The sequence below is a fragment of the Plecotus auritus genome (genome assembly GCF_963455305.1).
Source record: "Plecotus auritus genome assembly, chromosome: 3".
In the NCBI taxonomy this organism is placed as follows: domain Eukaryota; kingdom Metazoa; phylum Chordata; class Mammalia; order Chiroptera; family Vespertilionidae; genus Plecotus; species Plecotus auritus.
Genome location: NC_137772.1, coordinates 106,560,808 through 106,581,358, shown reverse-complemented (window position 1 = coordinate 106,581,358; position 20,551 = coordinate 106,560,808). Strand labels below are relative to the sequence as shown.

The window sequence follows — 20,551 nt, the reverse complement described above, 5'->3', positions numbered from 1 at the left end:
CTTGGAAGTCAGGGATTTCCCGACTGCCTTTCATGTTGTTTGTATTCATGTCCTATCTCTAGAACTAGACGATATAAGATTCCTTGAGGACAGAGAGGGGTATATATCCATGTGGATACAGCAGCATGTGTATTTTTAAAAACAGCCCAAAGACTCTCAATTTAGCTTTAACTTTCTTAGTGCTCTAATATTTTTCACATATTATTTTCCATTCTTTCCTTGCAACAGGGTCATATAAAATATGTGGTTACTTACCATTATAATAGTATTTCACTGAATATCATTAAATTAGATTCACAAAGGCATAAGAAGCCTAGATTTTATTTTAACAAAAATTTGAGCTAAAACAGATTTTAAGCCTTATTTTGTGAGGTTTATATATTGTTGAATTCCCCCATAGTTCTTGGTGATATACTTTTTATACAGCAGGTGCTCATTAAATATTAAACTACTGAAGATATTAGATAAGTTATTTTAATATCAGTAGAAATCTTCTGAGGACTGTGTTGAGAGAATGCTTCAAGACAGGAAAAAAGCCAATGAAGCAGTTTATTAAATAAAAGTGTAGGAGGAGCCTAGGAACAAAATGTGTTACCCTTGAGGGGAAATTTTGCAGTTTTTTAAAAAAAGTTATCATGGTTATTCTAGTTTTAGAAAAGTATAAAAAGTTAAATTTAAATTTAGAAAAGGTTGTTTTTAAAGTTGCCGGCAAAATTGTACACAAAGTGCAGAACTGACAGAAGCAAGACTTATTTCATTTTAATTCAAGCACTCTCGAAAGAGGGGGCGGAGAGCCACCATCAGACAGAACAAAACAAAGCTGAAAGGGTTGTTCAGAATGGTGGGAGGAAGAGCACTCAGTAGGAACACTTGGGAGGACTTCAGTCGGGGCCAGTCATGAAGAAGTAGCACTTCCAAAGCCTTCAGGAGGACCCCCATGGGAGACTTTTTCTCTACTCCAATCCTCATCTGGCCACTAAGAATATGGTCATAAATTGGGGTGTTAATTAAGATGTTAGTATAAACTGAAATAGGCTTGATGTCTGAAGGGACAAAGAAACCCTCAGATATCTAATAGTGGGAACAATCACAAAACAGACATATTTTTAAAGCAAAATGAACACATTCTTGAAGTGTGGCTTATTTGAAAGATTCCTATAAAAGACCAGAAAATAACTAAACTGTCTGAACCCTGAAGTCCCAAGACGGGGAAGTTTTTATGAAGGGGAAGGGAAAGCGAGTAAAATCGCAAAAAGTCTAGAAGAAGTCACTGAAGCAGCCGAGTGGGTGCACAATTTATGCCTCTGTCTTAATGTTTTTATATCTTGTTTCAAATGGCATTTATAATTTAGAAGTTAATATGTAAATGTGAACTTACACTCACATTTATATTAATTAAAAATCACTTATTTTTAAAATTAAACCTAATGAATAAGAGAGTCTCAACTCTGACATTCAACTGTGAGGTCACAGAAGATGACAGTACTGCACCTGCTCTGAGACAGGAATCAGCTGAAACATGACCTCTGCTCATTCAATCTTAAAGCAGCAGGTATTATGTGTTCTTGTGTTTTATTTTTGTATCTTACTATGTCTTGGGACTATTGCAAGTGCTTTCTGCATTTCTCTTGATCTTCAGAAAAACTTCATAGATAGGTATTCTTATTTTTCTCACTTTATTTATAGCCATGAACACTGAGGCAAAGAGAGTTATGCTAAGTAATCTGATAATGCTTATGCTACAAATAGATGGTTAAGCCAGAAACTTTAAATCCAGGGTCTCAGCTCTCCCATTTCCTACATTTCATCTTTTAAAACAGCAACCCAGTAACTCTATATGACTTCATTTTACTTGTCTGCACAGCATTTATTGTTTTATTTATGCCTCCATGTCCCACTATAATGGAAATCCCATGACAGCAGGGATCTTGTCTATCTTGCTCATTTGCTCAACACTTAATTGCTAAGAAGCGGCCTCACATATATAATAGGTACTCAATACATATCTGTGGAATGAAAAATGAATCAATAATTTATCATACCCTGAATTTCAGGCATGAAATAGTGATAAAAAATATTGACGGTCAGTAAAGCAGAATTACCTCATGGCTACCAGTTAGTAGTTGTAGCTAATGGGGAGTCTGGTTGGGTAGGCAGTTGTGAAACTGTCTCTTCTTTTATCAGGGAAGTGCTACTTCATATGCACTGAAATCAAAGAGATCTGAGTTCAAATACAGACTTCTGGCTACCCAAGTGTCTTTCTTTTGTCAGTTCATTTTGTTCATTAGATTCCATATATAAGTGACATCATCTGGTATTTGTCTTTCTCTGACAGACTTATTTCACTTAGCATAATAATCTCCAAGTTCATCCATGCTATCACAAAAGGTAAGAGTTTCTCCTTTTTTCATGGCTGCACAATATTCTATTGTGTACATGTACCACAGCTTTTTTATCTACTCATCTACTGATGGGCATTTGGACTGTTTACAGATCTTGGCTATTATAAGTTTCTTAACCTCTTGAAAATAATCAGTTTCTCATGCAAAATTGTGATGATGAGAGCATCTAACTCACAGTGTAAATAAAGGATTAAATGGGGGTAATGTGTATGAAACAATGCATTTCATAGCTTTACACAAGCTATTCTTTAGAAGCTATTTTCTGTCTCTGTCTCTCTGTCTCTGTCTCTGTCTCTGTCTCTCTCTGTCTCTGTCTCTCTCTGTCTCTCTGTCTCTGTCTCTGTCTCTCTCTCTATATGTATATATACACACACACACATAAATATATACACATATATGTATATATATGATTTTTTAAAGAAGCAAATAAAAATATTATGGCTGAGTTTATCAGTACAAACGTACATCTGTGATTAGTAAAAAGCTCTGTTAGTTTGGACATCTGTTCAAATGAATACCTATGTAGACTTTAAAATGATCAAAGTGTTTGTTAACCAAATATATTAGACAGACTTATTTTTATGCTATGCATACTTCAGATTTTGGTTTTGTCTAAATGCACAGATTGAATTGAATGATATAAACCAAAGTTGAACTTACAATTGTTTTAAATTAGTGACTTGTAGAGTTTTTCAAAGATTGCTATAAACAGACCTTCCACCCTACATGCCTTTTGGCATTTTCACTTTACCATTGCTCCCATAAAGAGGTGGAGTCTATGTCTCCTCTCTTAAAATATGGGCTGGCTTATTTCAAACTGACCCTGCAGGGCTTCCAGATAACCGCAAGACTTCAGGGACCTTGCAGCTTCTGTTTTCATCCCCTTAGAAGCCAATTACTACATAAAGTGGTGCAGCTACCTTGCTAGAAAGATCATGTAGAGCAAGCATGTCAAACTCAAAGGCTAACACGGGCCAAATAAACAAGCTTTAAGTGTATGTGGGCTGCAAAAAAACAAAAGCTTCAATTTTCATAGAAACGTAGGTTTATTTTGATAAAGATACAAAGGGCTGAATACAAAGGGCTGAAATAAATGAGTAATTGTTAACATAAAGTAATGGAACATTTTAATAAAAATTAACATTTTTTCTTGAACATTAACTTACCAGACCCTGAATAACTGCACAAATTAATAAGCGTAACGCAAATAAACCTATTTTTCTTGTTCTCCAAAAGAGAAATATTTCCTGTTGCACACACCAAACAAGTCAGTACAAGACTAATGACATAGCAATCAGCTGCTAAAATATTTGCTGCTAGTATTAGTGGAGAGAAATGATGTGCCTGCGCCTAAGGCCATAAGGGAAATGAATGCAACACAATTACTAGTATAGCAATCAGTCATTAGCAAATGTTGTAGTTCATTATTATTAATTATGTATAACAGGATATTATAAAAATTAAGTTACGAAATTTTTATTAAAATGTTTCTTACATACCGTTATATTAGCTAGGCCACAAAAATACGTGTTGTGGGCTGCATGCAGCCCATGGGCCACGAGTTTGACATGCTTAATGTAGAGAGACAGACAGACCTAGATAATCTCTAGCTGCTCTAGCCAGTTCAGGCAAGTCACAAAACACATGAGTGTAGTCATCTTGAATCCTCTAGACCAGCCGTGGGCAAACTACGGCCCGCAGGCCAGATCCGGCCCGTTCGGCTGTTCTATTCGCCCGCGGAGCCGAAAGAGCTGAGGGTTCTCTTGCTCTCCCCTCCGCTCCTTCACCAGCAGTAGTGTTAACATGGCAACGTCGGGAAACACGGCCGCAACTCCTTCTTCTGAGTGGGCGGATTTATATCCGCCCATTCAGTAGAAGGAACAACCTCTCAATCTTCCAGAGGCTTCTTGTAATGCCCGCGGACGCGTCCCCCGACATCACCCTGGGAATGCGTAGACATGTTATCGTGGTGATGTAGGGAGACACGCCCCTGGAGAGCACAGTATCAGAGCATTAGCTAAAAAGGAGACCAACAACACTGTTCCCACTGAAGTTGATGTTTTAAAGACCAAAAACCTTTCAACCCAGTCTACATTGCCATCTACATCTACGTCCCGGGCATAATTTGGAAGTTGCACCAAAGAAAATGTTTAATTTACTGTTTACACATTTTTTTCTTTTCTATTTGTTTCAGTTTTAAATTATTTTATTATATTTAAGTTTAATTTGAAAGGCTTTTGTACCTTTCCTTTGTTAGGCAATTTTATTTTGCCTTTGCCATCTTCAATATAAGGTATGTTATTGTGCTATGATTCCTCCATTTTTTGAAGTTTCAAATTATAATAATTAGTGTTTACATTCTTCTTGTTAAAATGTTTGAAATGAATAAAACTATTGAAATAAAAAAAAAAGACCGTACCCTTTTATGTAATGATGTTTACTTTGAATTTATATTAGTTCACACAAACACTCCATCCATGCTTTTGTTCCGGCCCTCCGGTCCAGTTTAGGAACCCATTGTGGCCCTCGAGTCAAAAAGTTTGCCCACCCCTGCTCTAGACCCAGATGGGCCACCCCATTTGACCCCATATGGATGAAAGACAAGCTGTACCTGATGAAGCCTAGTCTGATTGCAGAACACTGAGAAAAAAATGATTTTTAAGCCATTAAAGTTTGGGATGGTTATTTACACAGTAATAAATGCCAATTACTCCAACTAGTCTTAGTGACTGGATATGACCATATAATCATGCAGAAGAATTAAATCTGTGTACCAGCCATTAGATAAAGACTGGAAATAACTCAATAGCTCTCAGTGCTAGTACTGGCTTCCTCTTATGTCACTTATTATCTGTGAACCTCCTTTAGAGAATAGAGATAATGACAGCTATCTTACACAACTATCCCGAGAACTGTATCAAATAAGCAGAAAAAAAAGCATATTTGAAAACTAATGAGAATTATTCAAAAAGAATGAACTACTATTATAATTTGTAAGTGTGCTCCTACAGAGGTACTTTATGCACTAGCCTGTCTACTTATAATAATAGCTCTTCTGCTTACTCTCTTCCAGTTGATAGATTTCTGTTAATCAGCTTCTCTTTAAGGAAATAGTCAAAGTAGTTTAAAATCCCCTAAATGAAAATTGGTGCACAAAGACATCAAATATTATTAAAGAAATGGCAAGATGAATATTGTAATAGCCATTTTGTATCTGTAAATGTGATTTCTAGCTTATTTTAACTGCTATACTAAAACCTCATGGTACAGCCAATAGTATTATGTGCGTTCCATTAATAAGAAGAAAATATCCTCAAACATAACTTCTAATTTACAAGCTTATGACAAGTTCATGCTGCTGAACAATTAGACTTGATAGTATGCCTTAGAATGATAGAAGGCCACTATTAACACTATCATAATTGTATACCTATTGCATCAAATCTGACATTTCAGTTTAATATATTTTGCTGAATGAGCACACCATTTTATGGCTTCCTAGTGAAATCAAAACTAACCCAGATGTTTTCACTTTTCAAATATAATTCACTGCAAGGTTTTAAAACTGCCATCATTTTTCTTCCATTTTTCTAAAAGATTGATGCCCCTGGCATTCATTTATTTCACAAGAGCTTATAATGGGTCAATGAGTCAGTAGTGAACACCTCCATTAACTGTATTAATTTACACTATGTCACCTTAATGTCATTTTGTGGCAGCTACCTTTTCTGACATCTACATAGCTATTCAAAAGTAATATAACAGCTATTGAATTCATTAAGGAAAATTAGTATAAGAACTTCATGAAGTTGAATGTCATTGTTACCAAGACTATACTAAAGAAATTAAAGATATGAAGTAAGAACTAACTGGTCTGTTTTAACTCTGCAAACCTCTCTCCTGAGAGGCCACTTCACCAACAGTCCTTCTCTGCCCAGCTTGTATTCATTACCACCAGAAGACTGACATTAATAATGAGAGACAGAATAAAACCATCGACTCTGCTCTAGATATCTTATGTGATTGTCTAAGTAGATATTGTAGAGATACTTTTCTTTATAAATGGAAAATCATTTCTTTACAATTATATCACATAGCTGTTTAGTTTTATAGCTTAGGGATAAAAAATAGAAAGCTTAGCAAAAAAAATAGTTAGCAAAACTATTATTACTCTTGGTAACATATTCTTTCCTGCTAAATATGTTATTATTTTAGGGGGAAATATTATACACTTTAATCAATATATTTAAATATGAATTTAGAAAATCTACAAGTACCACCAGTATTACAAAAAAATTTTAAACATTCTCTTAATGAGAAACCCAAAATTCTTATGCTAGAAGGAAAAGATTGATATATTTGAACACAAACACACACACACACACACACACACACAAACACCACCAACAATAACCTAAACATAATTGAAATATAGTAATACTAGAGGCTCGGTGCACAAAATTCGTGCACAGGTAGGGTCCCCTAGGCCTGGCTGGCGATCAGGGCCGATCAGGTTCCCCACCTCCCTACCTCCACGGCCCCCTCCTTCCCTCACGCCCTCAGCACCCTGCCACCGCCGCTGGTTGTCTGCCATGTTCCCTGCCAACCCCTGGTGGTCAGCGCACATCATAGCGAATGAGCAAACTCTCATTCTTCCGGCCGAACTCCCGAGGGGACACTTTGCATATTAGCCTTTTATATGTTTAGACTAGAGGCCCGATGCATGAAATTCGTGCAAGGGGCTCGGCCTCCACTGCCACAGCGGCCACCTCTGCCTCGGTCTCCACCACCTGGGTTTCATCCAGAAGGACATCCAGTCTAATTAGCATATTATGCTTTTATTATTATAGATAGCAAAACTGAAAGACTGAGAAGTCATATTTGCAATGCAACTTTTTGCAATTTCAAGGATCTTTTCCAAATCAATAAAAAAAAAAGAGATATGATTTGACTGAAAATGGGCAAAAAATGTGAGCAAGTTTACAGGTGAATAAATATATGAGGAATGTACAACTTAACTCATAATTAATAAAATACAAGCCAAAACAAAGACAACTCCATTTTTACTTACCAGGTTAGCCAAAGTTATGCTGTTTATTAATAATAGCAGTGATGGGGGCATGGGGAAGGAGACATCCACACACTGTTGTGTGGAGTAAATTATCATCTTTGGGAACCACGGTCTGGCAATATTTTTCAAAATTAATAATGTATATATAGCCTTTGAACCACCAGTCCCATTAACAGAAATCATCCTTTACATGGATACACAAAGTTCATCAAGATGTCTATATAAGAATGTTTACTGTAACTTTGTGTTTAATAGAAATAATCAGAGTTACAAAGACAAACAATCCATCAATAAGAGATTATGAAAATAAATTATTGTATTGTATGCATTGTGCAGCCTTTAAAAAGAAAGGGACTACATGGAAATATTTCAAGATGCATTATCATACATTATTTGTGCACTGGGCCTCTAGTATTACTATATTTCAATTATGTTTAGGTTATTGTTGGTGGTGTGTGTGTGTGTGTGTGTGTGTGTGTTTGTGTTCAAATATATCAATCTTTTCCTTCCAGCATAAGAATTTTGGGTTTCTCATTAAGAGAATGTTTAAAATTTTTTTGTAATACTGGTGGTACTTTGAGATTTTCTAAATTCATATTTAAATATATTAATTAAAGTGTACAATATTTCCCCCTAAAATAATAACATATTTAGCAGGAAGGAATATGTTACCAAGAGTAATAATAGTTTTGCTAACTATTTTTTTTGCTAAGCTTTCTATTTTTTATCCCTAAGCTATAAAACTAAACAGCTATGTGATATAATTGTAAAGAAATGATTTTCCATTTTTAAAAGGTTTAGGGTGGCAGCAGAAAACTAAAAATGACAGCAATCTATGATGTGCTGAGGAGGGGAAATGCACTTCTCATGAACTAATGAAGTCGTGGAGTGGAGGGATGCTACCTGTTTGTATTCATGGACTACTTGAGAATAAAAAATAAAACACCTCCCATATTAGCAAAGCACTGTTGGTCTTTGTCTTTGATGATGTCACCCCAGGAGCCAAAGATCATACTAACAAAATGTAAATGTTTCTGAAAAGTTTCAGAACATGTAAGAATTCTCCCAGCACTTTTAGAGGGAAAAGTCTAGTATGGGCATTGATCATCAGAGACTGACATGCAACTTGATGAGATATTTGGTGATCAAAAGCATCAATAAAGTGCTCAAGATAGAAAGTAAAGCCTAAAATTCTATCTACATACATAAATTAGAATGACTAACTGACGTATGTGTGGGCTTTTGAGGGTGAATCTTTGAATTAAGTTGTAAAGCCAAGTTTCTCTCTCTCTCTCTCTCTCTCTCTCTCTCTCTCTCTCTCTCTCTCTCTCTCTGTGGATATCAAATAGAAGTGGACAGGCATTTTTAGTTAAAAGAGTTTGCCACTATATGGTTACAAAACTCTGAATTAAGATACACATAGTCTTACTTAGAATAGGAAGTCTTAAAATATAGGTAAGAATATTAACTCCCATATAACATATTTATTGAATGCTTTTTATGAACACTGAAAATTCTAGAATCCTATGGACTATCCATTTTCTTTTAATTCTCAAAATGTTATTAAATATTAAACAAACTCTTTCCCTGATTTTACTAGTCTTAAATCAGTTTAAATGATGATTTTTGAGTTTAATTTCTCAGTAAAGTTGTAAGTCTGTTAAGAGGACAATGTGGGCCTTAAGAGTTTAACATAGTAAGGATACATGTTAAATTATTTTATTTCCAAGTGTGAATATGTTGTGGGTATAAATTAACATTCACTATGCAAACTAATAGAACTGAACAAAAGTTGTATCCATCTACTTTTCTTATAGTTCAGTAACACTATAATTGCCTTTTAAAAATGTTTGCAATAGATAAGCATAAATAAGAAAATTACAATTTTGACTTTAATTCACTGTTTTGGTTGGATTAAGACCCTAAATGGAAAGATATTATAACATTTTTATATCACGTATGATGACAGTAATGGGGAAAAATCTACCTTAAAGTAAAAGGGCTTAAAATAAGAAACACATATACCAGTGCAATAACCTGGTCATTTAATTTTATTATCAGGGAGGAGGAGGGAATGAGAAAAATGAGAGAACAAATGTATTTTATTGTTTTGAATATAACCATTTTTTAAACAAAAGTCCATATAATGAGTAATAAATCTTTATATTTAACAATAGTTAAGCAGTATAAACTGTAAAATTGCTCTTCTCTCTGGCTATTCCTAGATATCTTGTGTGTGTTGGTTTAATCTAATGTGTATTGTTGAAAGTATCCCCAGACACAGTCGAGTATAAGCTAATGCTGTACAGAAGAGCCTACATTTTAAATGGGTCTTGTCATTAATGCTTTATTAATTGCCCCAGGCTACATAAACCCAACGCAGGGCAAGCTATAACAATATGACACATTAAGGACAAATCCAATTCCTGCTGTGTTTTATGGAATGGGTCAAAAATTGAGTTAACAGCAGGAAAGTCAGTTTATGGGCTTTTCTTTCCACCTCCAGATTATTCTATCTAAATTAGTAGGAATTTTTTGAAATAATGAAAGTACCTCAACTGAATAATATAAAAGAATCCTGAATCATTTCTATGAACCTCAAAATTATTTCCTTTAGTTTCCTATTATGATAGATGTACTACATAATTTAAAAATATGATGAAACAAAGCTGCAGTATACAATGCCTTATATGCCTACTTAAATTTAAAAATTAGAATTTCAACATATTTTTAAAGTATTTTTTATCCTTACCTGAGCATATGTTTATTGATTTGAGAGAGAGAGAGAGGAAAAAAGGGAAGGGAGGAGGGAAGGGGAAAGAGAGAGAGAAACATTGATGTGAGAGAAAAACATCCACTGGTTGCCTCTTGTACACTCCCGGACCAGGGATGGAACCCACAACCTAGGTATGTGCCCTTACCAGGAATCCAACCAGCAACAAACTTTTGGTGTACTGGATGACACTCCAACCGAGCCACCCGGATAGGGCTCAACATATGTATAACTTAAATTAACATCCTATATGCCTATATAATAAAAGCCTAGGCAGTGTCACCCCCTTGTGCGACATCATCACAAGATGGCCACCACAAGATGGCCACACACACAGCGGAGGCGGGGCCCGGCGGCAGCTCTGCACAGTGAGGCCTGGGGGTCCTGTGGCTTTGCGCAGTGTGGAGGAGGCTGGTCCCATCATCTCCGCCGCCTCACATGGAGGAGGCTGATCAGGCCAGCAGGGGAGGGCAGTTGGGGGCCATCAGGCCCTCAGTGGAGGGCAGTTGTGGGTCATTGGGCCGGCAGGGGAGGGCAGTTGGGGGCGATCAGGCTGGCAAGGGAGGGCAGTTGGGGGCAATTGGGCCAGCAGGGGAGGGCAGTTGTGGGTGATCAGGCCAGCAGGGTAGCAGTTAGGGGGCAATCAGGCAGGCAGACAGAAGCGGTTAGGGGCAATCAGGCAGGCAGGCAGGCAAGCAGTTAGGAGCCAGCGGTCCTGGATTGTGAGAGGGATGTCCGACTGCCGGTTTAGGCCCGATCCTGTGGGACATCCCCCAAGAGGTCCCAGATTGGAGAGGGTGCAGGCCGGGTTGAGGAACACTCCCACCTTCCATGCATGAATTTCATGCACCAGGCCTCTAGTCAACATATAAAAGAGCCTACCTTTACATCAGAAGTATCTCTCTGGCTAGTTCTCCAAGACCTTGCAACTGATGAGAAGGTTCGATTTGGATGGTCAAATTTTCCATCATTTGCATTGAGGAAGAAGGTTGTGAAAGGTTCCTAAGCAAAAAGAAAATGAAAAAGACAAAAGACATAATTTGACCCTCTGAACACAGCTTCCCTCAGTCCTTTGTAAAATATGACTCTCTCTCTTCTTTATTTTTTTCTGTTATTCCTCACCTGAGGATATTTTTTCATTGATTTTTTTAGAGAGAGTGGAAGTAAGGGAGTAAGAGGAAGAGAGAGAGAGAAACATTAATTGGTTGCCTCCAGCACATGATCCTTCCATGGCCGGCCGGGGATCAAACTGCAACCCAGCTATGTGCCTTTGACCAGGAATCAAACTGGAGACTCTTCAGCTTGCAGGCCGATGCTCCAACCCACTGAGCCACACCAACCAGGGCAAAATATGACTTTCTTTGAAACCCTCTTCAAACAGTGTAGGGTCCTGAAAAGATGACCACACCAAGGAATCAGCAGGTGCTGGTCTGGGCCTAACTAGTCAGTCAACGTCACTCTGCACCCTTGGTAGGTCATTTTGCCTCTTGGGCTTCAGCCTTCTGATCTATAAAATGATGGAGTTATAGTGCTATGTGATTTTATAAGTGATTTTGCACTACTGGCCATTTACAACTCAGATTTTCTTCCTCACAGATAAGGTCATACGTAGTAACACTGCAATAAGAAAATCATCCTGACACTTGTTCATGGCAATATGGAATTAGGTAGGAAACATCCATCTTGGATTACCCATCAAAGTCGACTAATATACTCGTACCACATTATGATCTCATGATCATTTTAAAATACACATTTGTGCTTGAAGTTCTCCCATATCTTTTCAGAGCTCTTTGGAGAAACTATAAATTACTTAATTTGTTCTTCTAGTTTTCTGTGACATGTTTACAATGACAGTGTCTGTCACCCAAAACATGTTTACATAGTTGGAAACCAAGAAATAACTTTATCACAAGGTCCTAATGTATTTAAAACTAATGATTTTTCTATAGTTGTGTTGGGAGAGAGGCATTATTGCTGATGTCTTTATTGCCTCCAAATTTAAAGGGATTAAATAATTTTCATTCTTACTAAGGATTTCTTAGCTATCTATAACGAAGATAAATATATATTTCCTTTTTCATGGTTCAATTCTTCACTCAAGTCTAGGATGAATGATGTCACTTCTAGGTTCAATAATGCTAAGAAATCTTTCCTAAATATTTAGGGTTTTTCTTTAATATATGCTAGTAATCTCTTCATTCTTCTATATCCATAAAATATTATTTTGCCCCTTTCAAATCCCCTTATTGATATTAGCCATAAAGTCCAGCTGTCTGGCAACAGCTACAAATATTCATCTTCTTCAGTACCTTCCTATAATTTAGTGTGGTTAGATGTCATCAATTTTATAAATTTGTAATCTATCATCAATATTTCATGTTCACTATTGAATGACAGAAAAATATCATGAAAGAGAAAAGATGTAGAATGATAGATATAACAATGTATAGGTAAAGGGGGTAAAAATTAGATATACATCCTGGAATTCCATATTACTGTTTAAGATTTTAAGTGATATAAGAGACAAATGGCTATCACCAAAATTAACTTAGGAAAAAATTATGATATTTCTTTCACTAATTAATTTGCTTTTTAGAGTTTTAACTCACTATTAAATACAAGGTAGTTAATGCAGTGTATCTTATCATTAAATTAAATTGAAGTGAGAATATTAAAATTCTATAAATAGCAATGGTAAATTGAATAAAATGTGACAAATCTAAGTTTGAATCTGGTGGAACCATTTACGTCTCTTAGACAAGTTACTTAATCTCAAGTAATTGTATTAAGCATCTTGGTTCCTTCATCAGTATTAACTTGGAATGACAATACCTTGGGGGTAATTAAATAAGATTAAATAATATTGAGAAAGCTTGATGTATCTTACCTGACACAGGGTTATAAAAATGACTACCAGCTTTCTGTACTGTGTCAAGTATTCATTGCTGGGCTCAGCCCCAGAATGTCTACTCCCTAGCCAGTGGTCGGCAAACTGCGGCTCGTGAGCCGCATCCACGGTTTGCCGCTCTGTTGACTAATGAGTTTGCCGACCACTGACCTACACTCTCGATTCCAATAATTACAGGCTGTTGTTGTTCCTTGTGATTAAGCCCCTAACTCTTCCAGACTCGGATTCTTAGTTCCTTAGGTCTTACTCATCTTTGAATTCTTAGTTCCCAGCACAACACTTGGCTCATAGTTAGTGTCGAATATATGTTTGTTGAATACACCTAAACAAAGATAGTGTTGGAAGATGGGGTATGGCTGGGTAAGAATAAGATAGAGTTTTCCTTGTTAGCTCTTAATCACTAGTTTAACCAAAAAGTTGTATGTTGAGAATCCACTTCGTTATTTTAGGATGCTGATTTTTATTTTTTATTTTTTCCTCTTTAAATAATAGACAGAGATTAGTCTAGAGGGGTCAGACTTATTTCAGTGATATTTTTAAAATATATTTTTATTGATTTCAGAGAGAAAGGGAGAGGGAGAGATAAAAATATCAATGATGAGAGAGAATTACTGATCGGCTGCCTCCTGCATGCCCCTTATTTGGGGATCAAGCCTGCAACTCGAGTATATGCCCTGACCTGGAATCTAACTAGTACTAGCAATCGCTGGGTTCCTGGATCAACACTCCACCACTGACATAACCTGTTAAATAATTGTGAGCAAAGTCCCATTTATACATGTAAAGCCTTACTTCTTATCATCAACCATTATCAACCTACCACAACCTAAATGATCCTTCCTGGTTTTTAACCCTTAACAAACACCTGCCAAGAATAGTACAGATAGGCATAGTGAAAAGAAATCAGAAATTGAAGAATTATTTTTATTTTTGGTTTTGAAGTTTATGAATCTAGTGGTTCCTAAAAGCAGAGAACACTAAAGAATTCCATGTTTCATTGTTTTAAGTAGCTTTTAAGAAGATTTGATTAACAGCTGTTTTAGGGTCACAGACTACATGACATATCATTCTCATTATTCCTAAAGGCCTCCAGCTGCTACACTGGTAGAGTGTACACTAATAGAAATTGATAACCTATTTGTTTAAGAGTGAGTATTGATTTTTCAAGCTCTGATTGTCATGGAGAACCTTTATCCATGTGTTTCCCTATTACCTTCCTAGCACACTGTAAGGCCTTTCTTTTTTATTTGACTCATGCTTAACTAAGGTAGAGGATCAAATGCTATATTAAGCTTAAGAAACTTTTTTCTTCTTTGCCTAACGTATGCTGATTGAACTATTTTCTAGATATTTTGTTATTACACTAAAAAATCTTTTGGCTTAGAAAATCAAATGTACAAATGAATGAATATTGAATGGAAATTTCAGATATTAAAATATCGGCACATGTTTGGCTTTAAAAACTTTAGGTTAATCCTGTAATATCAATGGCTAATGGCAGACTTCCTTCTCCTAATTACATTCACCCCAAGGTCACTTCATATCTTCCAAACCTTTTTCAGTGCTGCAAAATAAAATTAACCTTTTTTATACTGGTAAGTACCTGTCCTACTGAATTCTATTATAACCTTTAATCACCTGCAAAGACACTAACAACTTTCCTGCCTTTCAATGGTTACAGACCATAATTCCATCCTGAGCAATTTTATTCTGTTCTCTGCTCCTCTTCTGTTTAGCCAACTTGTATATTCTTTTCACTTAGATTTTTGCTCAGTCATCTCATAAGAATCTTTTCTTAAGTCCCTCTCCCCTTGTTCTTTTCTTCTTTCCTTAACTTCATTTTATTTTAAACAAAGCCCATTTATGGGTAATAGGTAGTGTTTGGGATATAACTATATCAAAGAAAATATGTATATATCTATATATTTTATTATTCCTCATCCCAGGATATTTTTCCATTGACTTTTAGAGAGAGTAGAAGGGAGGAGGAGAGACAAGAGAGAGAGAAACATTAATGTGAGAGAGATGCATTGATTGGTTGCCTTCCACACGTGCCCTGATCAGGGTTGGGGATGGAGCCTGAAACCAAGGTATGTATCCTTGACCTGAATTGAACCTGGGACCCTTCAGTCCACAGGCCAGTGCTCTATCCACTGAGCCAAAATGGTTAGGGCAAAAAGATGTATATTTTGAATTGGTATGAAACATAATAAATACTAAAAGGAAGGGAACTAAGAGTTACTGAGCACCTTTCTGTGTTTGGCACTATAGTATCTCAGTTAACTCAATCCTCACTATTATCCTTAAGAGTAGGAATAATTATTCCTGTTTTATGTTTGAGAAAGTTCAAGATCACATTCTGGGAAATGGAGGAACCATTATTTCCACTGTGCTTTGTTTAACTTCGGAAGTTTATTCTCTCACATCACTTTGGAAAGAACCCAAAAGTATCTTAGAATCTCTAAGTCCTATTAATTAACCTATTCACCATGCTCTTGATTAAGAATTCCTCATCTTTCTCTAAGTAAACATGCAATGTATTTAGCATCAGTAATCAAGATAAACATGACAACAGTATTTAACTCAGTAGCATTATCTTTTGTTTTTAATTACAACATTTGCAAAAGTGTTTCTATTATGTTTTTCACTAGAAATATATATTTTTAAAAATATAATATGGTTTATGCTCAGCTGGTGTGGCACAGTGGTTGCGCATTGACTCATGAATCAGGAGGTCAAGGTTTGATTCCCTGTCAGGCACATGCCCGGGTTGTAGGCTGGATCTAGTAGGGGGAGTGCAGGAGACAGCAGATGGATGTTGATGTTTCTTTCTCATCGATGTTTCTATCTCTCTCCCTCCCTTCCTCTCTCTCTAAAATCAATAAAAACATTTATTAAAAAATAAAAAATATATTATGGTTTAAACAGACTCTTGGGTAAGCTTTTAAAGCAACCTACAATTTATAAAGGAAGTCCCAAATTTTAAACAATTGATTTATAAGTTAACTCTCATTGCAAAATCTATGTAATTTCCTAAAAATTATGATTAAATGTTTGACAAATGGGTTTTGAATAGACTAATTGAATATATTGAATTCAGAAGGTACATTGGTTATTAAGGCCAGAGAATAAAATTTAATAACCTCTATATATGCTATATGTTCAGGTTAAGATATAAAGTAAAAACATTCTAAGTAAAATATGTCCTTTTATACTACTTAATATCAAGAAACTCCAAACTCTGCTAAAATAATTTATTCATCATTTGCCCAATGGTGCTAGCAAGAAAAGGAATCTTTTCAGAGTCATGATTTAGACAAGTGACTTCACTGGTAGTTTGTCTATAATATTTTTAATTTAAAGTAATGTGGTATGAAGTTAATTAGGATTTTAAATTATTCTCATTGTCATACTAAATATATTGACTGAAACTAACAATGTGTTTAATGACTTTGGGCCTAAAATGCTTGAAAGGTAAAGGTATTACAGACACTTTAACCTGTATTTTGTTTTTATGGACAAATTTTTAGTAACATGGATTTTAATGAATTTTCTACTTCATAAACTCCTATTAAGATTGGAGTGAGGAAATCACAGTTCCTTGGGCCATTAGGTTAAAAACTTGATAAGCTTAGACCATGATATTTCTATTTGTAATAGTACAACACAGGATGTGTTGGCTAAATGAGTCCCCATAAAAGCAATCCTATAGATCTATACTGTCCACTACAGTAGCCATCAGCCACACGTAACTACTGAGTACTTGAACTACAGCTATTTAGAACTGAACTATGAATATAAAATAAATTCTGGATTTCAAAGACTTAACCAAAGAAGTAAAATATCTCATTAATAATTTTTATTGGTTAAATATTGAAATTATAACATTTTAACACTTTGGATATATTGAACTAACAACTATATTAAAATTAATTTTACCTGTTTCTTTTTACTCTTAAATGTGGCTACTAGAAATTTTAAATTACATAAGTGGTTTGCATTATATTTCTATCTTTAGCACAACTATGGGTAGTAATAAAAGGGCATGTATAGAATATACATGTGTATAGCATTTCTGCCATACCCTTGCACGATTTTAAATTTGTATTCCATTAGGTTAAATTATGATTTTTTATTTGAGAAAGTGTTTAGCTTATCAGGAATAAAAGAGTATAAACTGAAATCAAGCTGTTGATAATAAGTACTTTTATGGATTCACACAAGTCTTATAAATCTGACTTCATACTAATTTGATTACACATAAACACTGAATTTCACTTTATATATTTCAAAGTACTATCATATATAGGATATTTTAATATTTAATATATATATTTTAACATATATTCTCATTTATTTCTCAGAACACCCTCCTTGATAATGTTTTTTCACAAATGGTTCCTGACTTTTTTTTTAATCTCCAAAATACTTGAGAGAGGTGTCTTACTCCCCCCATGGCAGTGGTTCAGTATAGCAATAATTGTCCTTGATGGGACAGGAGGTGATATGAAAAAGCCTCTCAGGTTGAATATCTCTGGTTTACATGCTTTCTAAAGATTTCCTTTTCTAACAGTTTTGGAAGTCCCTCTTCGAGTTACACGTGCACTACCTAGATGAAGTCAAATAGACTGTGCAGCTTAGGAATTATATCTCATGGGTTCCTTAAGCCCAGGTATGTTTTTCCTTGGCTTCCAGAGTGAATCCTAAACAGCAAACAGAACTTTAACTTTACTGACACTTTTTCTCTATTTTTTTTTAACATCCTTTGCTGATATTTTGTTATAACATTTACAACATACACATTTAATAAGTCATTTCCCACTAATGGCAGTAATGGTTGAGTTTGGTTTTATGGCCTGACCACCTGGTGGTCAGAGAATCTAATTTATTAGTCATTTTGTTTTCTTGTTTGCCTATTTGTGAGCCTAAATTAAATGAGAATATATTTTATTTCCACTATAAAGGACACCAGATCTTGAAGATCTTAACTGGCAAATTTTTGTGCTTCTGTGTTTAGTTTTAACATGTGGCTGAAACTGCAGTAAAGAAACCATAATTTATCTCTATATATTTGTGTCTGTAATTCAGAAAAGCCTTTACTTCTTTTGTGTGGGTGAAGTATTTTCCTATGTGTGGATATTATTAATAAATTATTACAACCCATAAACTAAAGGTGTTCTGTTCTGATTGATTTATAGTGGTAAAAGTCATTTACATAAATCTCATATTCCCCCCAAAATAACAGAAAATAAAGAAATAGAACTTCTTATACTTTTGAAGTGCTAGAGTAAAAACATATTTCTTAAGAAACTCCTAGCTCTGAAATATTCATGTAAAAAAAAAAAACAAGTTCACATAATTAAGCTGAATTTTTTTTAACAATTTAGAGAACCAACTTTGATCTATAAAAAAAGTCTTGTGTTTTCCTTTAGTTTATAATTACAGAGTTTATTCTTTTAAATAAGATCTGGGTTTGTTTTCTTATAAACTAGTTAATCTAAACTTCTTAAATTTCTTATGCTGGTTTAGGATTATGAAAAATAAAAAACTTGTGTTCAATTAAATGGATTCATAATTCCAACAAACTTCTTTTTAACAGAAATTGTTTGTGGTATATCACTTATCAGTGACTTACAAGTTACTAAAAATATAGTCATATCATGTATTTGTAGTAAGCTCAATTTTTCCTCAATATGTAGAGAATACTGTCATTTAGGCTGAGGGCAAAAAAAAATCTTTGAAAATAGAAGATACACTGCCATATATGCACATTTTCATGTATACTACTTTAGCATGTATTTCTATAGCAAATCAGCTTCATGCACCAAAGTGGTCTGAAGTATATTTTGGTAAGGAGAAAAAAACTATTGATTGCATTGATTTAGAGATTTGATTAGAATACTCCTGGGTTACTTATGGTAAAAAAATAAAATAAAAATCGGATCATCTGATTCCAGTAACTGCTCTTAAATAGACTAGACTGAAGAAGGCAATACTAAAGGCAAAGATATTGGTTAAGAGTTTTTGCAATAATCTAGATGAAAAATAATGGGAACCTGCACTAAAGAAATGCCAGAGTTAATAGAGAAAAGAAGATAGATTGCAGAGATATTTAGTTGGTAGAACCTATCTGATGTGATATCTGATTGGATATAAGGGAATGGTAAAGCAGGGGAAAATATCTAAATTGGATAACTGGGTGCCATTTATTTAGATAGAAAATGCAGCAGGAACCACATCAGGTTTGCTAGGGAGATGAGGAATCCATTTTTGAAAATGGTGTTTATGGTCTTATAGAGGGGGGATAGAAGGAGACAATCAATTAATTACATAAAAGAGACTTGAATATATTTAAATCTTAGAAGAAAGAGAAAGTAAAAACAAAGTCTTCAAAAGATTTAGAAACTGTTTTTAAAAGTTGCCCAAGAAGGAAGAATGTCAGTTTGTGACAATCAGTGGGAAAGGAAACAGTGGGTATTAAAGATGCACTCCAGAAGTTTCGTCCCTTTATAACTGGTTCATAATAATGTATCTTCTTAACCCAATTTTGCAAATGAGACACCTCATTTAAAAAAAAAAAAAAAGGCTTCAGGTTTTGCTAGAGTTTGGGATTCCTCATTTCATTGGTCTCTAATCTTTGTTTAAAACAAATAACTAGTATATTTTATTTTTATTCAATTTACTTACATGAAAACCTTTGAGGAATTAGAGGCAAATTGTAACGTAATGAAGATACTCACAATTCGAACAAGCCAGGATAAGGTAGATGTTGCTGTTGAATAATGTGTATTATAATGGTAGGGTGGACTTTGATCATCTTCCCATGTCTCATAACGCTCTGCATAAAACACAGCTCTCTTTGGGTTCAAAGCACCAATTGGCTATAAAAAGATAAAAAGAAACATTTTGTTTAATACAGTCATATTAAACATTCTATATGTCTTTGTCCTGAAAGTATGTTAATTTATTTTATCCATAGAGCAAAAATAAATGATTTTATATTTTTACCAACTTTAATTTTTTTTAATCCTTCCTCGAGGATATTTTTTCCATTTATTTCTAGAGAGAGACCAAGGGAGGAGGAGAGAAAAAGAGAGACATTGATGTGAGAGAGACAATTTGCTATTTGAAATCATGCCCCTGACCAGAGCTGGGGATCAAATCTGTACCAATTGGCTATATGTACCCTTAACTGGTAATCAAACCCAAGAACCTTTGGTCCTTGGGCCAATGTTTTAACCAATGAACCAAACAGGTCATGGCACCAAATTGAATTTTGATATTAATTACAAATCATTACACTTGCTAAAAATACTCCAAAAGGTATTTTCCTGCCTACTTAAAAGCTACAATGAGTTAGCTTGATCATAGGAAATCCAATGAGAAAGTGATGC

General features: G+C 34.9%; 1 protein-coding gene across 9 annotated transcripts in view; it reads right to left on the bottom strand.

Moving 5' to 3' along the window:
- NBEA (neurobeachin) overlaps positions 1 to 20,551 on the bottom strand; it is a 954,039-nt gene that overhangs the window by 95,655 nt on the left and 837,833 nt on the right. For all 9 annotated transcript variants that reach the window (XM_080658500.1, XM_080658501.1, XM_080658502.1 and 6 more), the window contains 2 exons: positions 19,898 to 20,038; positions 11,129 to 11,248 (listed from right to left, as the gene is read on the bottom strand). In XM_080658500.1, the coding sequence (XP_080514626.1) occupies positions 11,129 to 11,248; positions 19,898 to 20,038 (261 nt within the window). The remainder of the gene's footprint in view (positions 1 to 11,128; positions 11,249 to 19,897; positions 20,039 to 20,551) is intronic.